Raw genomic sequence first — 18,450 nt, forward strand, 5'->3', positions numbered from 1 at the left:
GGGCCAAGGACGCTCCGTGGCTGGCCTCATCCCTGTTAGCTGGGTCCTTCCTGGTCGGAGGTAAATCCTTTCTGCATCTTGTTTCCTGTTTGCCAGCTCTTCCTGGGGATCAGGATGGTAACAGAAACAGTTGTGAGATTGTTCCCAAGATAATTTCTATTTCTATTTCTGATTTGCTGTAATAGAAGCAAAGGAGAAAACCTTTAGGGTTCCTGAATTAGAGAAGTGTTTAATGTTGGAGTGGATGTTAGATGATTATTAAATTTTGCAACTAGAGAGTTTATCATCCTAATACTTTTGAACAACAATGTTAAACTGCCATGAAAAACTCCTTTGTTTGCTGATGTTCATATGTAAATATTGCTCAAACACACCATCTCATTGTGAATAAGTACATTCTTATTCATCCCCCTAAATTACATTTGAAAAGGGAATATCAAAATACAAATATTTATTATTTTAGGCATAAGTGATATTTTGTCAGAAGTCATCTTGAAGTTACACATTCTCAAAAAAGTGATGAATTTTTAAATATAAATAAGTTAAAATAGAAACAGATTACTCAAAACATACATCATTACATAACAGCGTCTTCAAATTGTTCAAGTAGTTTCAGATAGACACAGGTATCTGAGGACTATGAAGAAGGCTGCTTGAATGGACGCTGACATTAGGCGCGGGGTAAGTCACGCAGCGGTTTAAACTAAAACAGCTTAGTTCAGAGGGCACTGCTGTTTTATCACCATATTTAAAAATCTGTTCCTCTTTTACTCCCTCAAACTGAGCTCAGGGATATAATGGATCCCATTATAGGTAAAAGGTCTGTGACTCAGCCATCGAGCTACTCAAACTCTTGGCTGTTTTAATTGCCACCATTAAAGCTTTAGTACTTTTATCTCATAAAAATAGATATCATTGATGTAAAATGTGTGCCTGTCGAAGATACATTGGTACTTCTGCCCTGATGGTTAGCTAATCATCCTTTCGTGTTTGAAGTTAGGTTTTAGGCAGAGGGGAACTTGACATAGATCACAAATTTGTTCGGATTTAGTCACTTAATTAAGAAAAGAATTCATGGAGTAATAAGGGTAATATCCAGCTAGAATATCGTCTGATAAGAAACTTGTTTTGGTTTGTATTTTAACTACATTTAATTGATGGAAGGACGGTGGATTTTTACCAAGCTTGTTCTTGAACCCCAGAGAATAACGATGTTTCTCTGATTCTAATGCTGCAACTTCAGCAATTCAAGGGAAATATACGAGTCACTCTTTCGTCCCTGTTAGGCACATCTGTGTAAACTTAAATGTGGTAATTGGCGGTGTTTCTCTGCCTATCTACTGCAAAGGGGAAAATATCAAGGTGGGAAGGAAACTCCAAGAACACAGTGGGAGCTGAATGTTAAAATGTGAAAAGCAACTTTGTTCTGGGCTTTTCCTCCAGTATGTGCCCCAGTCATTGTCATTCATTATTCATATCACCGTGCACAAACACGATAAAATGTCTCCGGAAGAGATCTGAAATGAGTGCATCGCAAGGAAGTTTCACCTCCTCACCGCTCTGTACACACTTTTTTCTCCGTAGTACAAATAATAGCAAGTAATTGCGGGGGTGGGCAGTTCATTAAGTGTTCTCTTCTGCAGTTGTAATTGTGGAATTGTATTCGGTTGAGAGAAAAGAAATCTGACTGTTAAAGGGTCTCAAATCTGAACCAGTTCTAAAACTAAAACCTACCCACACAAAGCATTTGTGAGCTGATATACATAACCAGGCTTCTATTCTTGCCCAGCTGTGTAGATTCAATTATAATAATTTTCTCAGTTGTGTAACATTGCTGTTTGTTTATTGCTGCGTTATTAGTCAGTGAATGAACCTCCCTCTTTTTGACCCCTCAGCAGTGTTTATAAAATACTTAATTGCTTTGGTATCTTCTGTTTCATGTGTAATTCCAGCTGGAAGGAGTCATGGGGACACAATCCCCTTTAAGTGTTAAACTGACTGTTTCTAAGGTGCAATAAATTTTCTGTTAAAATACACATCAGGGGCCTTTGATGTTGTTTGTAGTGCAGTTTCTTTTCCTTTTCTTCTTCGTCCCTTCCTTCCTTCCTCCCTTCCTTCCTTCCTTCCTTCCTTCCTTTCTTTCTTTTTTACTGGAAGGAAACGATTTTCTTTTAAAATCTTCTGCCTGTGATGCTTTCAATGCTAGTTAACTGTCTCACAGTGTCAGGCTGCAGCCTGCCTGTAACAGCTACACCCTTTATGTCACCCGGGTTCTTCCTGTCGGAGAGGGTCCCACCTCTGTCCAGCTGTTACCTTGCACCCAGCTCTCGGTGTCATCACGTCTTCCTCCTGTTTGAAGACACTGCGGCAGGAATGGGTGAGCCGTGTAACGGCTAAGACGTGGGCTCTGCAGACAGGTGGCCTGGGTTGAATCCTGACTCTTACAACCAGCTTTCTGTGACGTCGGACAAATGCGTAACCTCTTTGTGAGCCTGGAACAGTGCCTGGCACAGAAGGGCTCAGCCTGGCCCTCAGCAGAGCAGCGTGGCAAAGGGATAAGGAAGTCCTGCTGTGCTGTCCGTCCTCCTGCGGACAGAGACATGTCTAGCATGGAAGGGGGATCCTGGATGGAAAAAAAAGACTGAAAAAAATCCCTTTTTGAGTGGCAGAGGATTTTAAGGTATGCATTGTTTATTGCTGCATAACGAATTGCCACAGATTTCGTGGCTTAAAACAATATTGCCTTCTTGTCCCTCACATCCCGGAGTCAGGATTTGAGCACAGCTGAGCTGAATCCTCCTGCTTGGGGTCTCTCCAGGCTACAGGCAGGTGTCGGGACTGCATTCACATCTGGAGCCTTGGCTGGGCAACGATCGGCTTCCGGGTCCACTGAGGTTGTGGGCAGAATTCATCCCCGGCGGCTGTGAGACTCGGGGCCTCAGCTTGCGCTGGCTGTTGCCTGGGGCTGCCCTTGACCCCTGGAGGCTGCCCTTGGCTCCTGACCATGGGGGCTTCCTCTTAGCAGGCAACAGGGAGTGTCTGGCCCTCAAGGGGGGCCCACACCCTCTTCACAAGCCCCCTGATTAAGTCACGCCCACCCACGGTAATCTCCCCTTTGAGTAACTCAGAACCAACCGACTTGGGCCCTTTAATCACACCTGCGAGACCCTCTCAGCTTTGCCACGTTCCACTGGCTTGCAGCACAGGTGCCTTCACGGCCAGGATGCGGAGGTCATGGGGTCACCTTAGAATTCGGCCTCCTACAAGATGTGAGTGAGTTTTTTTTATAGGACCAAAGTAGTCCATCATTAAGCATTTATTGCCAACTAGATTTGCTATACTCAAAGGCTCTGAATCCTGGAGAACTTGCCGAGTGTAAATTAGCTTTATCGCCAAGCTCTTTATAAATGGATTTTCTTTTCCCCTGAAAGATTGTTCTATTCCCATTTCTACACAGACCCTTGGGATTGTTCAATGTTAGGTAAAAAGGCACATTTTCCTTTCAGTCTATTGAGGTTTGACTTTTTAAATTCATAGGAATAGCATCGTAAGTTACCTTTATTTTTATTTATTTATTTTTTTTAACATCTTTATTGGAGTGTAATTGCTTTACAATGGTGTGTTAGTTTCTGCTTTATAATAAGTTACCTTTAACATTGACCTTTTTTAGACCAGTGCAAACTTGGAATAAATTGCTTCTCCAGAGCCAAACCCCATACAGTTCACCTTTCTGACTTGAGGATCAAACTTACAATTTAGGTACACCAGTGATAGCTAAAAACAATGGAAGTGTACGGTTAAAAAAAAAAAAAAGATTGAATTGAACTAAATGATTTTTAGTATGTAAATTTGGTCTTTGTCCTTAGTGCCTTGAATAGGATCTATTTATGTAAAACATGTCGACCAGCCCAGAAGCCCTGCTGTCTTGTGTTTTGCGGAGTTTTATCCCTGGTAAGCTGGGTGGCTTCACCTCTGGGTATCTGCTGCCAAAGTCCAGCCTCCAGACACTCCTTTGAGAACAGTATGGACCTTAGAGATAACTTGAAATAAGGAAGAGAAATGCCCGCGAACTGGGATTGGTTCTCTAGACCCTCATTCCCTGCTATTTGTGGAGTGGAGCCTATTACGGGTAGGGCACCATATGCACCGTGGTGAAGGAAGAAAAAATGAGAGACGGGAGGGACAATACAGTTGACTTTGCTAAGGACCCTGAGCACATACATTATCTCTTCTGTTTTTACTTCTAGCAGGCAGTGTCTGGTAAAAGACACCACTTGATGATTTACCGCCTTTAGGAACCAAGACATTCAGAGCAAGAGGGTGAAAGTATGGCTGTGTCTCAGATTCCCCTAGTGGGCTCAGAGTTTGGTTTGCTTAGTGTAAGCCAGAGGCACCATGATGCCACAGTTGCAGACCCTGTTTCTTCTTGGGGGGCTGCTGTTGGAGGAGAATGGGTGTCATCTTTATGGGTGGGTGGTCCTGCTGCCTGCAGGGCCTGCTCCCCTGTGTGTGGTCCAGGAGGCCTAGGAAGTTACTCAGCGTTCCAGCGAGTGGCTTTGAATTGTGTCGAGTTTGTGCTGGTTTTTGTTTCTCCACTGCCCAGAGGAGTGATGCTCTTCTCAGCCCCTCTGCGGTTTGCCTTCCTCCTATTAAAAGTACTGTGGGATGGGAGATTCTCAAGATCAGGGGTGTGGTCTGATGACCCGCATACACTTTTTGGAAAACTAACACATGTTAAAACAACATTCAACTCTTGTCCAAACAATTAAGCTAGTTTTCCCAGGCCCTTGTGGAGAAACATCAAGAAAACAAAAAACAAACTTCAGAACTTTAATGTCACTTCAATTCTATGCCCTTGGTGTGTGTGTGTGTGTGTGTGTGTGTGTGTGTGTGTGTGTGTGTGTGTGTGTGTGTGTGTGTGTGTCAGACAAACGTTATTTCACTGCATGGTTTTTAAATGCAAGCCTGTTACTTGGCCTGGTGCTTTTTCTGAGAAGTAGAATTGACCTGTTACCCAACTGGCATGGTGGCCACAGAGCCGCACCCTTGGGCCGGCACCTCCTGAGCCTGGTGGTACAGACACAGTGGGCGGCGGCAAGAGTGAGGAATGGCGGCCAGAAGCCCTCTTCTTCTCCACTGAGAGGAAGTCCGCGCCGCTTAGAGCTTCTCGGACGCTTAGGAAGGAGGTTTGCTTTGCTGGAGCCACGCCGCTGGGCTGTTCTGGTCCAGCTGACCTTAGAAACACCACAGCATAGTGTGTCACACGTTGCAGAGGCCATGGGACCCTTCCTGTGGTGTAGTTCCACCCTGAAGACTGGAAGGTGGTCAGTATTCAATATGTGATGGGAAGCTATTTAACATTAAATTTAACATGACCAGTTGGTTCAGTATTCTCGTTATTTTGGACTCTAGTGATTCAAAATGCATTTATAGTGTAGATGCTGTCACAGTGGCTCACGTTAATTTGTAGCTGTTAAAGATTCTGTGCATATGGCGGATGTATTCTAAGGACAGAATGTAAGCAGAAAACCAAAGGTTCAAAAATGCCTTCAGATGATTTTTGGATGAGATACTTCACAGTAATTAAAAAATTTTTTTTCAATTCTAAAATGTAATGATTCTTCTGAGGGAAACACTAAGATAAGTTATTATATTTCAAAATTCATTTTATTTAACTTAGTAATTATCTTCACTGCATATATATTATAATGGAAATTGTACAAGTCAGAAGATTATATGATTATCCTAATATTCCTGTTTTATTCCTACATCTGAGCATAATTGAGTAAGCTGTTTCAGTGCATTTATATAAAATTGTATTTATTCGTAGAGTCATATACTATCTTTTGAAACATTTGATAAGCACTGCTTTGAGACTGGCGCGTGCTGTCTCTCTTGTTCTCGCTCACACTCTCACATCCCTGCCACAGAGGTGATGGATTAACTGTATCAGTATAATCCAGAGTGTATTTTGAAGGGCATTTTTATTCAAGATATTCTTGGGAAAAGAATATCTTTTTCCTGTATGGCACACTGTGTCCTATTCCCCCTCAGAGTGTAGTAAGGGCTTGGAGAGTTTTACAGTAAAGAAAAATGCTTAACTTTGTTTAACCCAGAATTCTCAAAACTCCCATGACCTGAGTCTTCTTTTCTTGGAACACCTCTTAAAATCCTAAACTTAGAAAATGTTGTTCTGTACTTTCTGCCTTCTCAAGTCATATGACCAACAAGCGTGATGTTGTTCATCTTTGTGTTTGTGTCCGTAAAGGTATTCACTCAATACTTTTTTTCCGGGAAATTGTCTTTAAAAATGAGCTGAATAAAACTTAACTGATGTATGAAAGGCTTGAACTTGAGGCCCTGACTCTGATACCAAATTTAGTCAAGCAGAAAATATTCTAATCCTTGATTCTTAAGATTATTTCTGTACGTATTATTTTGTATCAAAGAATCAAGGTTAAAAATTATTTCAGTTGACCATTCAAACTAATATCTGTTCATCTTGATCTCCTCCCCACTAAGAAGGTTTTAAAAGCTGATTGTGACGCATTTTTGTGCCTTCTGTCACCCCATCCTGGACGTGGTTTGTTGCTTGGGCTGGTCCATTGAGGAAGGGGCCCCTGGCCAGCATGTGTCTCCCCTTCAGTCCCAGCCTGGCTGCCTTTTTTCCAAGAACCCTCCTTGGCAGCAGCCTGGCTTAGGTGCTCTGTTCTCCCCTGGCAGGTACCAGGGCTGCTTGGTTTACTGTTACGTCCTCAACTGTTTGTTGGATGAATAAATGAATTGGACACCAAGTATTACTGAGTGCTCTTCTTTTTATCAGTGTCATTGACAAGAAGAAGATGTGAAAATCTCAGTGGGACTTACTGAACATTTGCTAAATGCTCTTTTGAACCCCGGTACACTCCTTTGGCTGGAGATTGAGCTTCAGGGTTCATATTGGAATGCCGTTTGAGAACAGTGCAGAAGGATTGAGAACCTGTGGGATACTGGAAAAGTAAATAGAAGTGAAGAAGGCCGGTAGTAGGAATGTGTCTCCAAAGTGATTTTTAAAAACCCCCCCAAAACTGAATTGTACTTTTCAGTCTTAAATGACTACTTAATATTTGTATTTTTACAAGCCACTTAAATCCTAGTGTAGCGTTTTAAGCTTGTACTTGTTGTCTCATGGGTCTTAGTTGGCCTGCCGCTTCTCCCCCAGAATCTGTGTTTCTCTGAGCTCGCAAGTGCCTGTCTCCCTTCAGCCTGATTTGTGGGGCGGGGCATGTCTCCTGGAAGTGCCATGTTACTCTCATCCAGTTGGTAGTATCTTTTCCTTATTATAAAGTAGTGCTTTGATTTTAGATGTGTTCGTGTCACCCAGTAAGTAGAATGTTTGCCCAGAGACGTCCCATATTACAGAATGGTGTTGGTTTGCAGGGATTGTCCATACTGGAGACATGGCACACTATTTGCTCATTCATGGTGCTTGACCTTGAAAGCAGGTTGAGGCTTCAAGACTATAATTAAGACAAAATATGGTTAAATAAGATAGCCTTTAAAGTCAGAAAATGCTGGTTAATGTTGGAGGGAAAACACAGTGGAGATGGGTGAAAAGTGTCTTCTTACACATTGTTTTTATGTTGTTCTGACGAAGGCTCCTGAGCGTTTTGGGTCATGTTTGCTTAAAGGTAATGGAGGGGTTGGCTTTGCCTCCCCGGCCCCTCTCCTTTGGTTAAATTTACATCGTGTCTACTCTGCTGTTTTATATGAGGCAACTTGTTTATGTGTTTGTCTAATTTATATGTTACAAAAAGTGAAGTTAAGGCTAAAAATGACTCTCTTTAGTTTATGGTAATTTTTTGGAGAACACACACCTTGGATCGTTTTAATTTATTGTTCAACTATCCGTCATTCTGTTTCAGTTTCAAAAGTCCACGCACAGTCCTTATATATTCCATAATGCTCCAAAAGGCATATGGAATTATGATAGCAAATATGTCAAGCAGGAAGTCCTAAAGGGTGTATTTAAAAATACCTTTGGTATCTAACATTCTCTGCCTTTGCCCTCGTAAATGAGAGGTTTGAGGAATGCCCTATATGGTGATATCAGATGTTAATGGCATTGATTACCTGTCAGGCAGTGGGAATTGATGGGAAAATGTCCGCTGTAAAATTAAATAGCATTAGAGAAGACTGTACCATGCGCGGGGGGTTGGGAGGGGAACGGCGGGCCTGGGAGACTTTGTCAGGGTATTACTGTGAGCTCCAGGTTTTTTCCCCACATGATTAAGGCAGGCCATCTGTTCTTTGTTAAATGTTTACAAAAACAGCTTTTCTCTAAAAGATTTAAGGAGATGTGGGCCTGGTAAACACTATAATATTTCCGAGCACCTTTCCACCCTATTTCAAACAGTACCAAAACATAATTCTGCCGCATATCAAACAGGACTAATATCTTTTTTGTATTTGGTCTTTACATTTTTTTCCTTCTTATGGAAGATTAAATTTTTAAGGGATACTAATTTATGGCTTCATGTATTACTGAAAGGAGCATCCAAAATGATTTGTATGCTCAAGTGCAGATAAATTTTCAGTCGTCTGGTATCATGTGTTACACGCTTTTTCTGATTCACAAACGTGGACCAGGTATCTCTCATCAGAAGCTGGCATTTGGTTACCGGAGTTAATGCCATGCAGATTAAAGAAAGGTACACATACAGAAAAATGGTACAGATGAACCGGTTTGCAGGGCAGAAATAGAGACACAGATGTAGAGAACAAACGTATGGACACCAAGGGGGGAAAGTAGGGGGGCGGTGGTGGTGGGATGAATTGGGAGATTGGGATTGACATGTATACGCTGATATGTATAAAACAGACAACTAATAAGAACCTGCTGTATAAAAAAATAAATAAAATAAAATTCAAAAAAATAAAAAAAAAAAAGGAAAGGTACACATACCTGGAATTAATTCACCGTTCTAAGCTGTAAGCACTGTTTACTGGTAGACTTTCCTCTTCCCTTCCCTTTCTAGGAAATGTTTTTTCTTCCATTTCCTGAGAAATAGCTTGTCCCAAATAAGTTTGATCTCTGTGTCTCTTATGAAAAGATTTGGCTTTTTCCTTTTTACTTACATTAGGAAATAATATGTAACAATTAATTCTACTTCAGCAACTTAGGTATAGTAAAACCGTTCAATCAGATCCCATTAATTCTCAGCAAATGATCATTTGGAGAGCTCCTTGGCTGATGTTTGTTGAGCGTGTTCGTGAGGGAAGAACCGGGGGCAGGTGCGTGGCTTTTCTCGGGGTCTGGTCGGTTGTGTCGTCTCCGGAAGGACACTGCACCTGTGCGCTCATTCTCACTCTTCTGCCCTGGCTTCTCTGTCCTCCTGTCTGTCCTTACTCTCCTTCAGCGCCTTTCTCTCAGCTCTGACCAAGAAAGGGCAATGTGTATTTTAAGATTTTCTCATACTGTAGGATTTTGGAAGAGACTTTGGAAATCATCTAAACCAAACGCTTCATTTTGCAGATGGAGAAGAAGTGAAATGATTCTCCCCAGATTATAAAGCTCACGGCAGGGCCCGGACTAGAATTTTCTCTCTCACCTCACGGTTCTGGGCTCATTCTTTTACACTAGTGCAGATGGAGAACTGAATGTAGGTTTCTTCAGTAACCATAGTAGGTTTTATTGGGAACAGGAAAACCAGTTTCTATTCTGGCAGTGATTTCTTTTTTTAAATGTTTCTTTGGGTCACTGAACACTTTGGAAATAAAGTGAAGCCTGCGGCACCTTTCCTAGGAGGATGCCTGTGTGTGAGGTTTTAGGAGCCGGACAGAGTCAGAAGAGCACTGGATTTAGGAAACCTGGATTCAGATGTCAACTCTGTCCCCTACGGTGTGGCCTTGGGTAGCCACATGGCCTCCTCAAATTTTACTTCTTTTCTGAAAAATGGGGGTAAATTATCACATTTTGGTGTTAGGTTCAGGTGCACAAACTCCTGAAAGCACCTTGCTTAGTGTGTAACATTAAATAGATGCTCAGTAGATGTGAGTTGTATTGGAATCTGATTTGTAGCCCTTTGTGGGTGGTGAGTAGCAGCTCCTGGGCTCCTCGGCAGATCTGGACCTGGGCTTTCCTGTGGCTCCTCTTTTGGGGGTCATGTGTGAGGGGTGCAGATCTCACTTCTGTCACTTGCATCTGTAACTCCTTGGGTGCGTTCTTCATCTTAGCAAGCCTGTGTCTACATGGAGCTTTCTGGGCTGGCATGGGGATCGAATGGTGTCCGGGCGTAAAGTGCTTACTTAGCACATGCCCAGCACATGGTAAGACTGTTTACTACACGTTTGTGGCTGTTATTGCTGTTGCTGTTTATATTACAGTTACTATTTAGTGTCTGGAGAAGCATAGGAAAAAGGCAGAAAATGAGTGACATTTGCAGATATAACATTTTCAAGTATTGCGTTGAAATGTAAAGGCTCATTAGATGTCATAGTTTACAATGGAGACAGATGGTCCCCTACCCCTGCCCTGATTTGTATCATGACCACTCAACCTCCCATCCCAGGTGTTGGTATTCTCCACCATATTTAAGACCATTTCTGGGTATGGTCTTAGTGGATGCTGAAAATCTCCTGCAAGGCAGGTCAAATTGACTATTTGGGGGCGCTTTCTCTCTCTCTCTCTCTCTCTCTCTCTCTCAGTGAGATTTGGAAATGTAAAGCTTTAATAACTTAAGAAAAACACTGTCTGCATTTTCTATCAGTCTGAGAAATGTAACCAACCCAAAGTCATTAAGCTTGTATATGTGCTTTTAATTTGACATTTGAATGTCATTTAAATCAGAAATGACCTGTACTGTATAAGATTTATGTGTTTACACTTGGATTTCAAACTTTCATGCTATCTGATTCTTACAATGCTCAGTAGACTTGTTCTTTTTAAAAGTGACTTGATTATATATCATTAATTGGAGTTCCTGTTCCTGCATGGGGAAAATTCCACTTGAATTCCATCTTTGTGTCTTAGCTTTTGCTGCTGTTTTGTCCTTCACCATTTCCTACATAGGTGCTAAGAATATGGAAAGTGTCTTCAGCTGAATGAGAAATTTTCTTCCACCTGAACAGAAGTTTTTACTGTATTACTAAGTTGCCCTCTTTATTTATTTAAAAGCTTTCCTGTTGAAGAAACCTATTTTTTTTCTGGATGAGAGAAAATGATAGGTTTCACAAATGCATAGTTGGTTAAGTTTGCTACCTTGAGTGTAGTGTAAGTTTCAGAAGTATCAGCCACTAACTTTCAGTTCCTTTCTTCACTACGAAGAATGATAAACTAACTTCAATTCCTATTTGTGTCTCTTAGCATTCTCCATCGGAGCCCTTTCTAGAGAAACCAGTGCCGGATATGACTCAGGTTAGTGGACCGAACGCTCAGCTAGTGAACAGTGATGATTACCTGCTGTCAGTAGAACAGCAGCCGCAGCAAAAGAAGAAGAAAAAGAAAAACAACCACATTGTTGCAGAGGATCCCAGTAAAAGTTTTGGTAAAGATGACTTCCCCGGTGGGGTTGATAACCAAGAACTAAACAGGAACTCACTAGATGGGTCCCAAGAAGAGAAAAAGAAAAAGAAAAGGCCGAAGGCAAAAAAAGATCCCAAGGAACCGAAAGAACCCAAGGAGAAAAAAGAGCCCAAGGAACCCAAGACCCCGAAAGCCCCTAAGATTCCCAAAGAGCCAAAGGAAAAGAAAGCAAAAACTGCCACGCCAAAACCCAAATCCAGCAAAAAGTCAAGGTAGGCTGTGGGCAGAAACAACCACCACCAAACACAGTAGAGACACAAGCACAACAGTTACAGCCTGTGGAATGGGGGCGGGGACACGGGGTGGGCGTGGGACACTCTGACATTTGTCCTCATTGCTCAGCTGCTTTTTCTCATACCCAAACTGAAAAGTTAAGGTGTTTATGCATTCTAAGATTTAGGACTCAATTATTATGAACTGTTGATTTGGTTGGTAGATTTTTTAGAAACGTAACTGGATAAAAATTGTTTATTATTTTAAAATCACTTTCTTGTATTTTTGTAAAAGTCTGTCATTTAACAAATAGAACCAAGTTACCAGCATAATCATTTGTGAGCTTAGACCACCAACCTCATTTTCAGCGACAGTGCCAAACTGGGTAAGAAGGATTATAGAAGCAAGGCGAGCCACTATATATTTCACTGGGCTTTTCAGTCCTGCTTCCCAGAAGTTGAAACGGGAGAATGAATTCTCTCCACTTGGCAGGCGGAGTAAGCCTTCCAGGGGCAGCGTTGAAATCCTAGTGGGCAACATGGGAGAAATCAAATAGCAGTTACGCATTAGATATGCACTGGAGAATAGCATGAATTTTAGGTCCTAGGAAATAGCCGCCGCCACATCATACTTCCCCTCCGTACTTCCCCACCAACTCTCTGACCCCCCAGGAGGCATATTTATTCAGTAAGAAAAGCTGAGAGGAGAAGACATTGAAGACTAATTTTTTTCATTTGTACCGAACATTTCTTACAACTGTTCTGAACCAGTTCCAAACATCTGAATCTATTTTTCAGAATGTGGCTCATGTTAGAAAATATAGTTTCCAGATGGAAGTATGGTCAGACTTGGTTACTCTGAACCTGTTTGCGGACGCAGGAGAAAACACGCTTCTCCTCTTCCTGCCACGTGCGAACGCCCGCTTGTGCAGGGCGCGTGGCATTCCACCCCGAGACTGACGTGCTCCACGCAGGCTTTGCGAGCTCGCTGGCCTGGCAGCCCTGGGCTTGTGGGCTTTCTTGTGTGTCAGGAACAGGTAACACAAAGAGGGGTGGTTTCTGTAACTAGAAAGATGCCGCAAAGTGAGAGAACAAGCTTGGATTTTCAACTTCCCGCTAAAAGTATCTAAACAACCCAATACATTATTCTGTAGTGTTTTGAAAGTTTGAATCATAGTCATTAAAAAAACTTTTGTCGCCAGTACTTTGTATGGTGCCCAAATTACTGAATTACATTTGGCCCTCCACAAAGGACTTGAGCATCCGCAGATTTGGGTGTTTGCCGGGGTCCTAGAACCAATTCCTTGCAGATACTGAGGGACCACCGTATATTCAATAACTCAGTCTTATAGGTAACTTAATTTTTGCATTTACTTATAGTGTTCTTTGATGCCTTAGTATGTGGTCTCTTAATTGAAAGCCATTATGTTTCTCTCCTTATGAACACTCTTCTGACCTCAGAATTTATTATAAATTCTATTTTCATTTACTTAAGCAATATTTTATTGAGGACTTAATGTTTGTAGATACTGTGTTAAGTCTTAGGGATGTGAGCCCAGAGGACAGTTAGACTTTCAGTCTGATTTATGAGGGGGTTTTAAAAAATACATAGTTGCTTAAGTCTGAGTATTGTGCTTTTGATAGGAGGAAGCATGTGCTTTATTTCTCCTAAGGAGAAAGAAATCAAAGCAAAATCTTAAAAGAATGTTTTTTTTTTTTTAAAACTTATATAATGTAAGAGTGTGTGTTCTAAAGAAGTTTTCTGGAACTCAGAACATACATCACCAAAACTAACTGTAGCCTCAAAATACATCTGTCTTAAGTTTTTATCTTAATTTTTTGAATTTATTACCAAGTGGTAAAAATTGATTTAAAAAACCCCACTGTATCTTGGATACTTGTCATAAATTTCCAAATATCTTCTTTCAAGCTCTCAGTCTACCTCAGACTGACCCTATCTTTATTTTTTTCTTTTCTTTTCTTTTTTTATAAATTTATTTATTTTTTTATTTTTGGCTGCGTTGGGTCTTCGTTGCTGCGCGTGGGCTTTTCTCTAGTTGCAGCGAGCGGGGGCTACTCTTCGTTGTGGTGTGCAGGCTTCTCATTGCGGTGGCTTCTCTTGCTGCGGAGCACGGGCTCTAGGCATGCGGGCTTCAGTAGTTGTGGCTCATGGGCTCTGGAGCACAGGCTCAGTAGTTGTGGTGCACGGGCTTAGTTGCTCCACGGCATGTGGGATCTTCCCGGACTGGGGCTTGAACCCGTGTCCCCTGCGTTGGCAGGTGGATTCCCAACCACTGCGCCACGAGGGAAGCCCTGACCCTATCTTTAAAAATGTACTTTAGCACACCCTTACATCCTGTAGGATATGTTGGGGCAGATATTAAATTGCTCTGCTTAACAATGAAACTTACTGAAATTTCCCTAATGACCATAAACAGGTGTTAGGAACTTGGGACATCACATCCAGTCGTTCCTGGGCCCCCCACCTCCTTGGTGCAGGTGCAGACTGTGCCTTTACCCGGTAAGAGACCCTTCAGTGCAGGCCCATCTGTGCCCTCAGCTGCCCAGCCTGAGGTGTGAGTCTCTGCGCAGGGTGAGCAGCCGGTGAGGCTGAGTCTGAGTGATGGCTTTGCGCTGGAGTCACACGCTTTTGGCAGGAGGAAGGCGTGTGATTATCTTCTCCTAAGGAGGAAGTCTAGTGCTATTTTTCTCTTTTTTTTTTGCTTTTGACTAGTAGTCTCAGTTGATGGCTGCTGTAGGTGACAGTTGTTTTTCCCCGAGTGGTGTGAAAGTAATTGAGGGGAACCCTTCTTTAGAGTATGGAGAAGTGCAAGTGGGAAGGGGGTGCGTCCAGGAGGGCCACTGAGAGCATTTGCGGCACCTCTGCTGGCCCTGGCGACTTGACCTTGGAGGGCGACTTGACCTTGGAGGGCCACTTGCTGATTTAGGATGAAGTGTGGTGAGGACAATGCCTGAGAGGTTTTCCTGTCGTTGATGTTCAGATGGGGATGGCTGTCCAAGAATATGGTAACTGAGTAGAGATTGTCATTGAATTAACCAGCCAACCCATTATTTTGTTGAGCTACAGTGTTTCAGGTGGTCAGGGGAATGGAGTATCTCAAGTTGTGGTCTCGTTGTTCCTCTAAGTCTAGGAAGGAAAAAGCATCCCTGAAGCAAGGATAAGTAGATTGCACACAGCTACATGTAAATTCTGAATAGCATAGCAGAATAATTATGTAAATTGAATATGCAGTGATGAAGGTAATAGGAGGTTTGGGTTATGTCAGTGCTGGGGCTGAATTGCCAGAGCAGGTTGCTTTAGGCGCTGGAATACTGCAGTGGCAATTTTGTTTTGCAAAACGTTACGTGATACCAGTTATTTCCATCCTTGAATAAGTTAACTTGATGAATTTGTTTATACAGAAAATAATTCTCCTACAGAGGGCTGAAACAGAGGGGATAAACAGAAATGGAAGGAAACATTTACTGTAGAACTACTCACATCTTTCTTGTTTGGCCCTCTATGCCATATCACTGGTGAGATTCTCCTAACAAACGTGCTGCCCTTTGAGCGGCTGGTGACGGCAGTGACCCGCTGGGGGTCTGCATTATGTCCACACAGGAGAGAGCTGGTTTTGTGTCATTCACATACTCACAGTCATAAATGACATGAGAAAGGTGGCTGTCATTGGTGGGGCTGATTTTCTTTGTGTGCCTTCACGGTGTCCTTCTTACTACCTGCCATCCCTGAAAGCCACTGAGGCTTGAATTTGTGGCCATTCCCAGCAAGCTGGCCCTTTTGGCAAGCAAGATATAATTGGGTCTGTCTTGCCTATACAGGAGAACCTAAAGAATCTTCCCAGAAACTGTTATATAGAATGGTAGTGAAACAGAAAAAGGTGTCAGCATTTCAGAAAGAGACATTTATTTATTTATTTGTTTGTTTGTTTCTTATTTTTGGCTGCCTCGGGTCTTCGTTGCTGCGCGCGGGCTTTCTCTAGTCATGGCGAGCAGGGGCTACTCTTCGTGGCGGCGCGCAGGCTTCTCATTGTGGTGGCTTCTCTTGTTGCGGAGCACGGGCTCTAGGCTCACGGGCTTCAGTAGTTGTGGTGCATGGGCTCAGTAGTTGTGGCTCATGGGCTTCAGTAGCTGTGGCTTGCGGGCTCTAGAGTGCAGGCTCAGTAGTTGTGTCTCGCAGGCTCTAGAGCGCAGGCTCAGTAGTTGTGGCGCACGGGTTTAGCTGCTCCGCGGCATGTGGGATCTTCCTGGACCAGGGCTCGAACCTGTGTCCCCTGCATTGGCAGGCGGATTCTTAACCACTGCACCACCAGGGAAGTCCCCAAAAAGAGACATTTAAAATCTTGGTGAAAAAAATGGACCACATGCCTCTTTTCTGATTAGGACCATATCTTTTTCCCCTCTTCCCATTTTACATTAAATATATATTTTTCTACCTGTCTAGTGCTTTCCCCAGGTGTCTTTATAGCTTTTAAATACTGATGGTTAATATTGAAAATAAAGGCTGAGACAGTTGTGGCCTGGAGAGGATGCCATTTTGCATATGGAAGGATTCACGGAGCTGAAATATGAGGATTTGTGGTCTTCTCTTCAATGCGTTTTCTGTTTGTGTATGCTTGGGCCTTGTGAAATGAGAGAGAATTTGGAGGAAGTGCTTCCTTTGAATGACTCTTGGAGGATTTAGTGGTCCATTTAGCTATATAAAGATTCTTTGAATGTACATAAAGAAGGGAACTTGGCCAAAGGTTGTGACTTGACTACTGAAGCTTCATTTAAATGAAGCCATGGAGATTTGCTTCTAATGCAGTTTCTAGGAACTCATCTGCTTCTTGCCCCCCTCTCCACCCCCCAGTATTAAAGTTAATAGGAAGCTAAAATGCTACTTTTCAATTAAGAGTGAAGATATTTTTTTTTAAACTGTGAAAAGTAAACATACCACTCTTACTTTAAAAGACATATAAAGTACCCAAAACACGTAAAGTGTATTTTTTGCATACCACACTGTCATTAATATTTATGCTGCTACTTTCTTCTGAGGAATTTAGTTAACTTTTCAGATATTGTTTTCTCAATTATGATCTAAAAGAGTAGCAGCATTTACCTGAGAAATATTTTTATTCAGCCAGCAAGCACAATAGTGGTGTATTTTGAGTAACTAATACATATTTTATAATGTGCTCTTATATATGTAAAATTTCTCAGACACAAAAGCAAACCGCTAAACTTGTTTTGCTAATAAGTACAGAAAACCTAGATAGTCAGATATCTCCCCATCAGGTAATAAAGTAAATTAAACCAGCAGCTTTTCTTCTTCTATTTTCTTGTTCTTTCTTTTATTCACATGCCGTGACTTAGCTTTGACGCGAGACATTGGATAGTTGAACAGACTGAATTAGGTATTTTGGATACTGTACCTGCAGAAGAGAGTGTAGGTTTCTCTGGCATGCGGTTACACAGGACTTTTGAGCCCTTTAGGTGTTGGCGAGGAACAAGGAAGAAGTGTCCGTGAGCATCACGCGTCTGCCCACTGGCCTGCCCTGTCCACTCCTGGTCATTACGTCCAAGGTCCGGGCCAAGGGTGCAACCAGGGGCCCCCTTTCCAGGTGCCCCCTTCCACTTTCGAAGATTGCCTTCTCTTTGACAAAGGCGCCAGGCCGTGAGGGCTTCTTAATCCCCGTGGGGATTCCTTTCCTTCGAGAAAGGAAGGATAACCACCTCAGAGCCTTCCTTGTACATGTAAAAGGCCAGTGACAGGCCACCTTATGACCCTTCCTCTCTCTGATTTGTCTTAAATCAGGATGAGCAGGGAGGGAGCTGTCAGCCGCTTTTAGTTCAGACTCTGCCGTCTCTGATAGCCCGTGATTCCCTTTACACTCACTGGGGGGGACGGATGCCCAACATCACTGACCCTTAACAGCAAGTTCTGCTGACTCATGCTCTGTGCCGGATGCAGGAATGGGCCACAGTGGGCCTGCTGGGAATTTGTTCCTGCCCGTCCAGTGAGCTGCAGTGGACTTCAGAGCGGCGGCCTGCTGGCCTTGTGGTTGTGTGGGAGAGGTGAGGTAGGTCCCACTGCAGCCATCAGAGGAGAGGTGAGAGGTGAGGAGGCCCTGGGCAGCAGGAGGATGTTACAGGGGCATTTTTCTGGAGACGCCTTCCTTTGAAGTCTTTCTTAAGTGGAATTTTAGGGTGTAGCATGTGTTGCCGTCGGAGATGTGTTGGGGATGTCAGAGTTGGAAGATAAAAAGCAGGAGGAGTCACAGGCTGATTTTTTAAATTATCATTAAAAATGTCTATGGATATGAATATGCTTTTGAAAAGTATGAAGTTCTGTGCAGATGCAGAACTTGTCACGTGGTACATGAAGATCTTTTTGCTAGTTGTCTTCTGCCCAGGCAGAGCCCCCCCGTGGGGTGTTGGATGCAAAGCCACTGCGAGAGTGTCAGTCATGTGAGAGGCCGGCCTCTGCTTCAGCCACCTTTCCATGGACGTCCGTGTGACTGAGCTCTAGAATGTTAAACAGGGAGCTGGAGAGTTCGAATTAAGAAAAAAGACACTGTGGGACTTCGCTGGCGGTCCAGCGGTTAAGACTCTGCGCTTCCACTGCAGGGGGCGCGGGTTCGATCCCTAGTCGGGGAACTAAGATCCCACGAGCCG

At 42.9% G+C, this 18,450-nt stretch overlaps 1 protein-coding gene across 2 annotated transcripts in view; it reads left to right on the plus strand.

The window, feature by feature from the left end:
• Window positions 1-18,450, plus strand: part of CHD7 (chromodomain helicase DNA binding protein 7) — a 177,108-nt gene that overhangs the window by 85,764 nt on the left and 72,894 nt on the right. For both annotated transcript variants that reach the window (XM_082432973.1, XM_082432974.1), the window contains exon 3: window positions 11,345-11,775. In XM_082432973.1, coding sequence (XP_082289099.1) covers window positions 11,345-11,775 — 431 coding nt within the window. The remainder of the gene's footprint in view (window positions 1-11,344; window positions 11,776-18,450) is intronic.

The sequence above is a fragment of the Balaenoptera physalus genome (assembly GCF_965194825.1).
Source record: "Balaenoptera physalus genome assembly, chromosome: 17".
In the NCBI taxonomy this organism is placed as follows: Eukaryota; Metazoa; Chordata; class Mammalia; order Artiodactyla; family Balaenopteridae; genus Balaenoptera; species Balaenoptera physalus.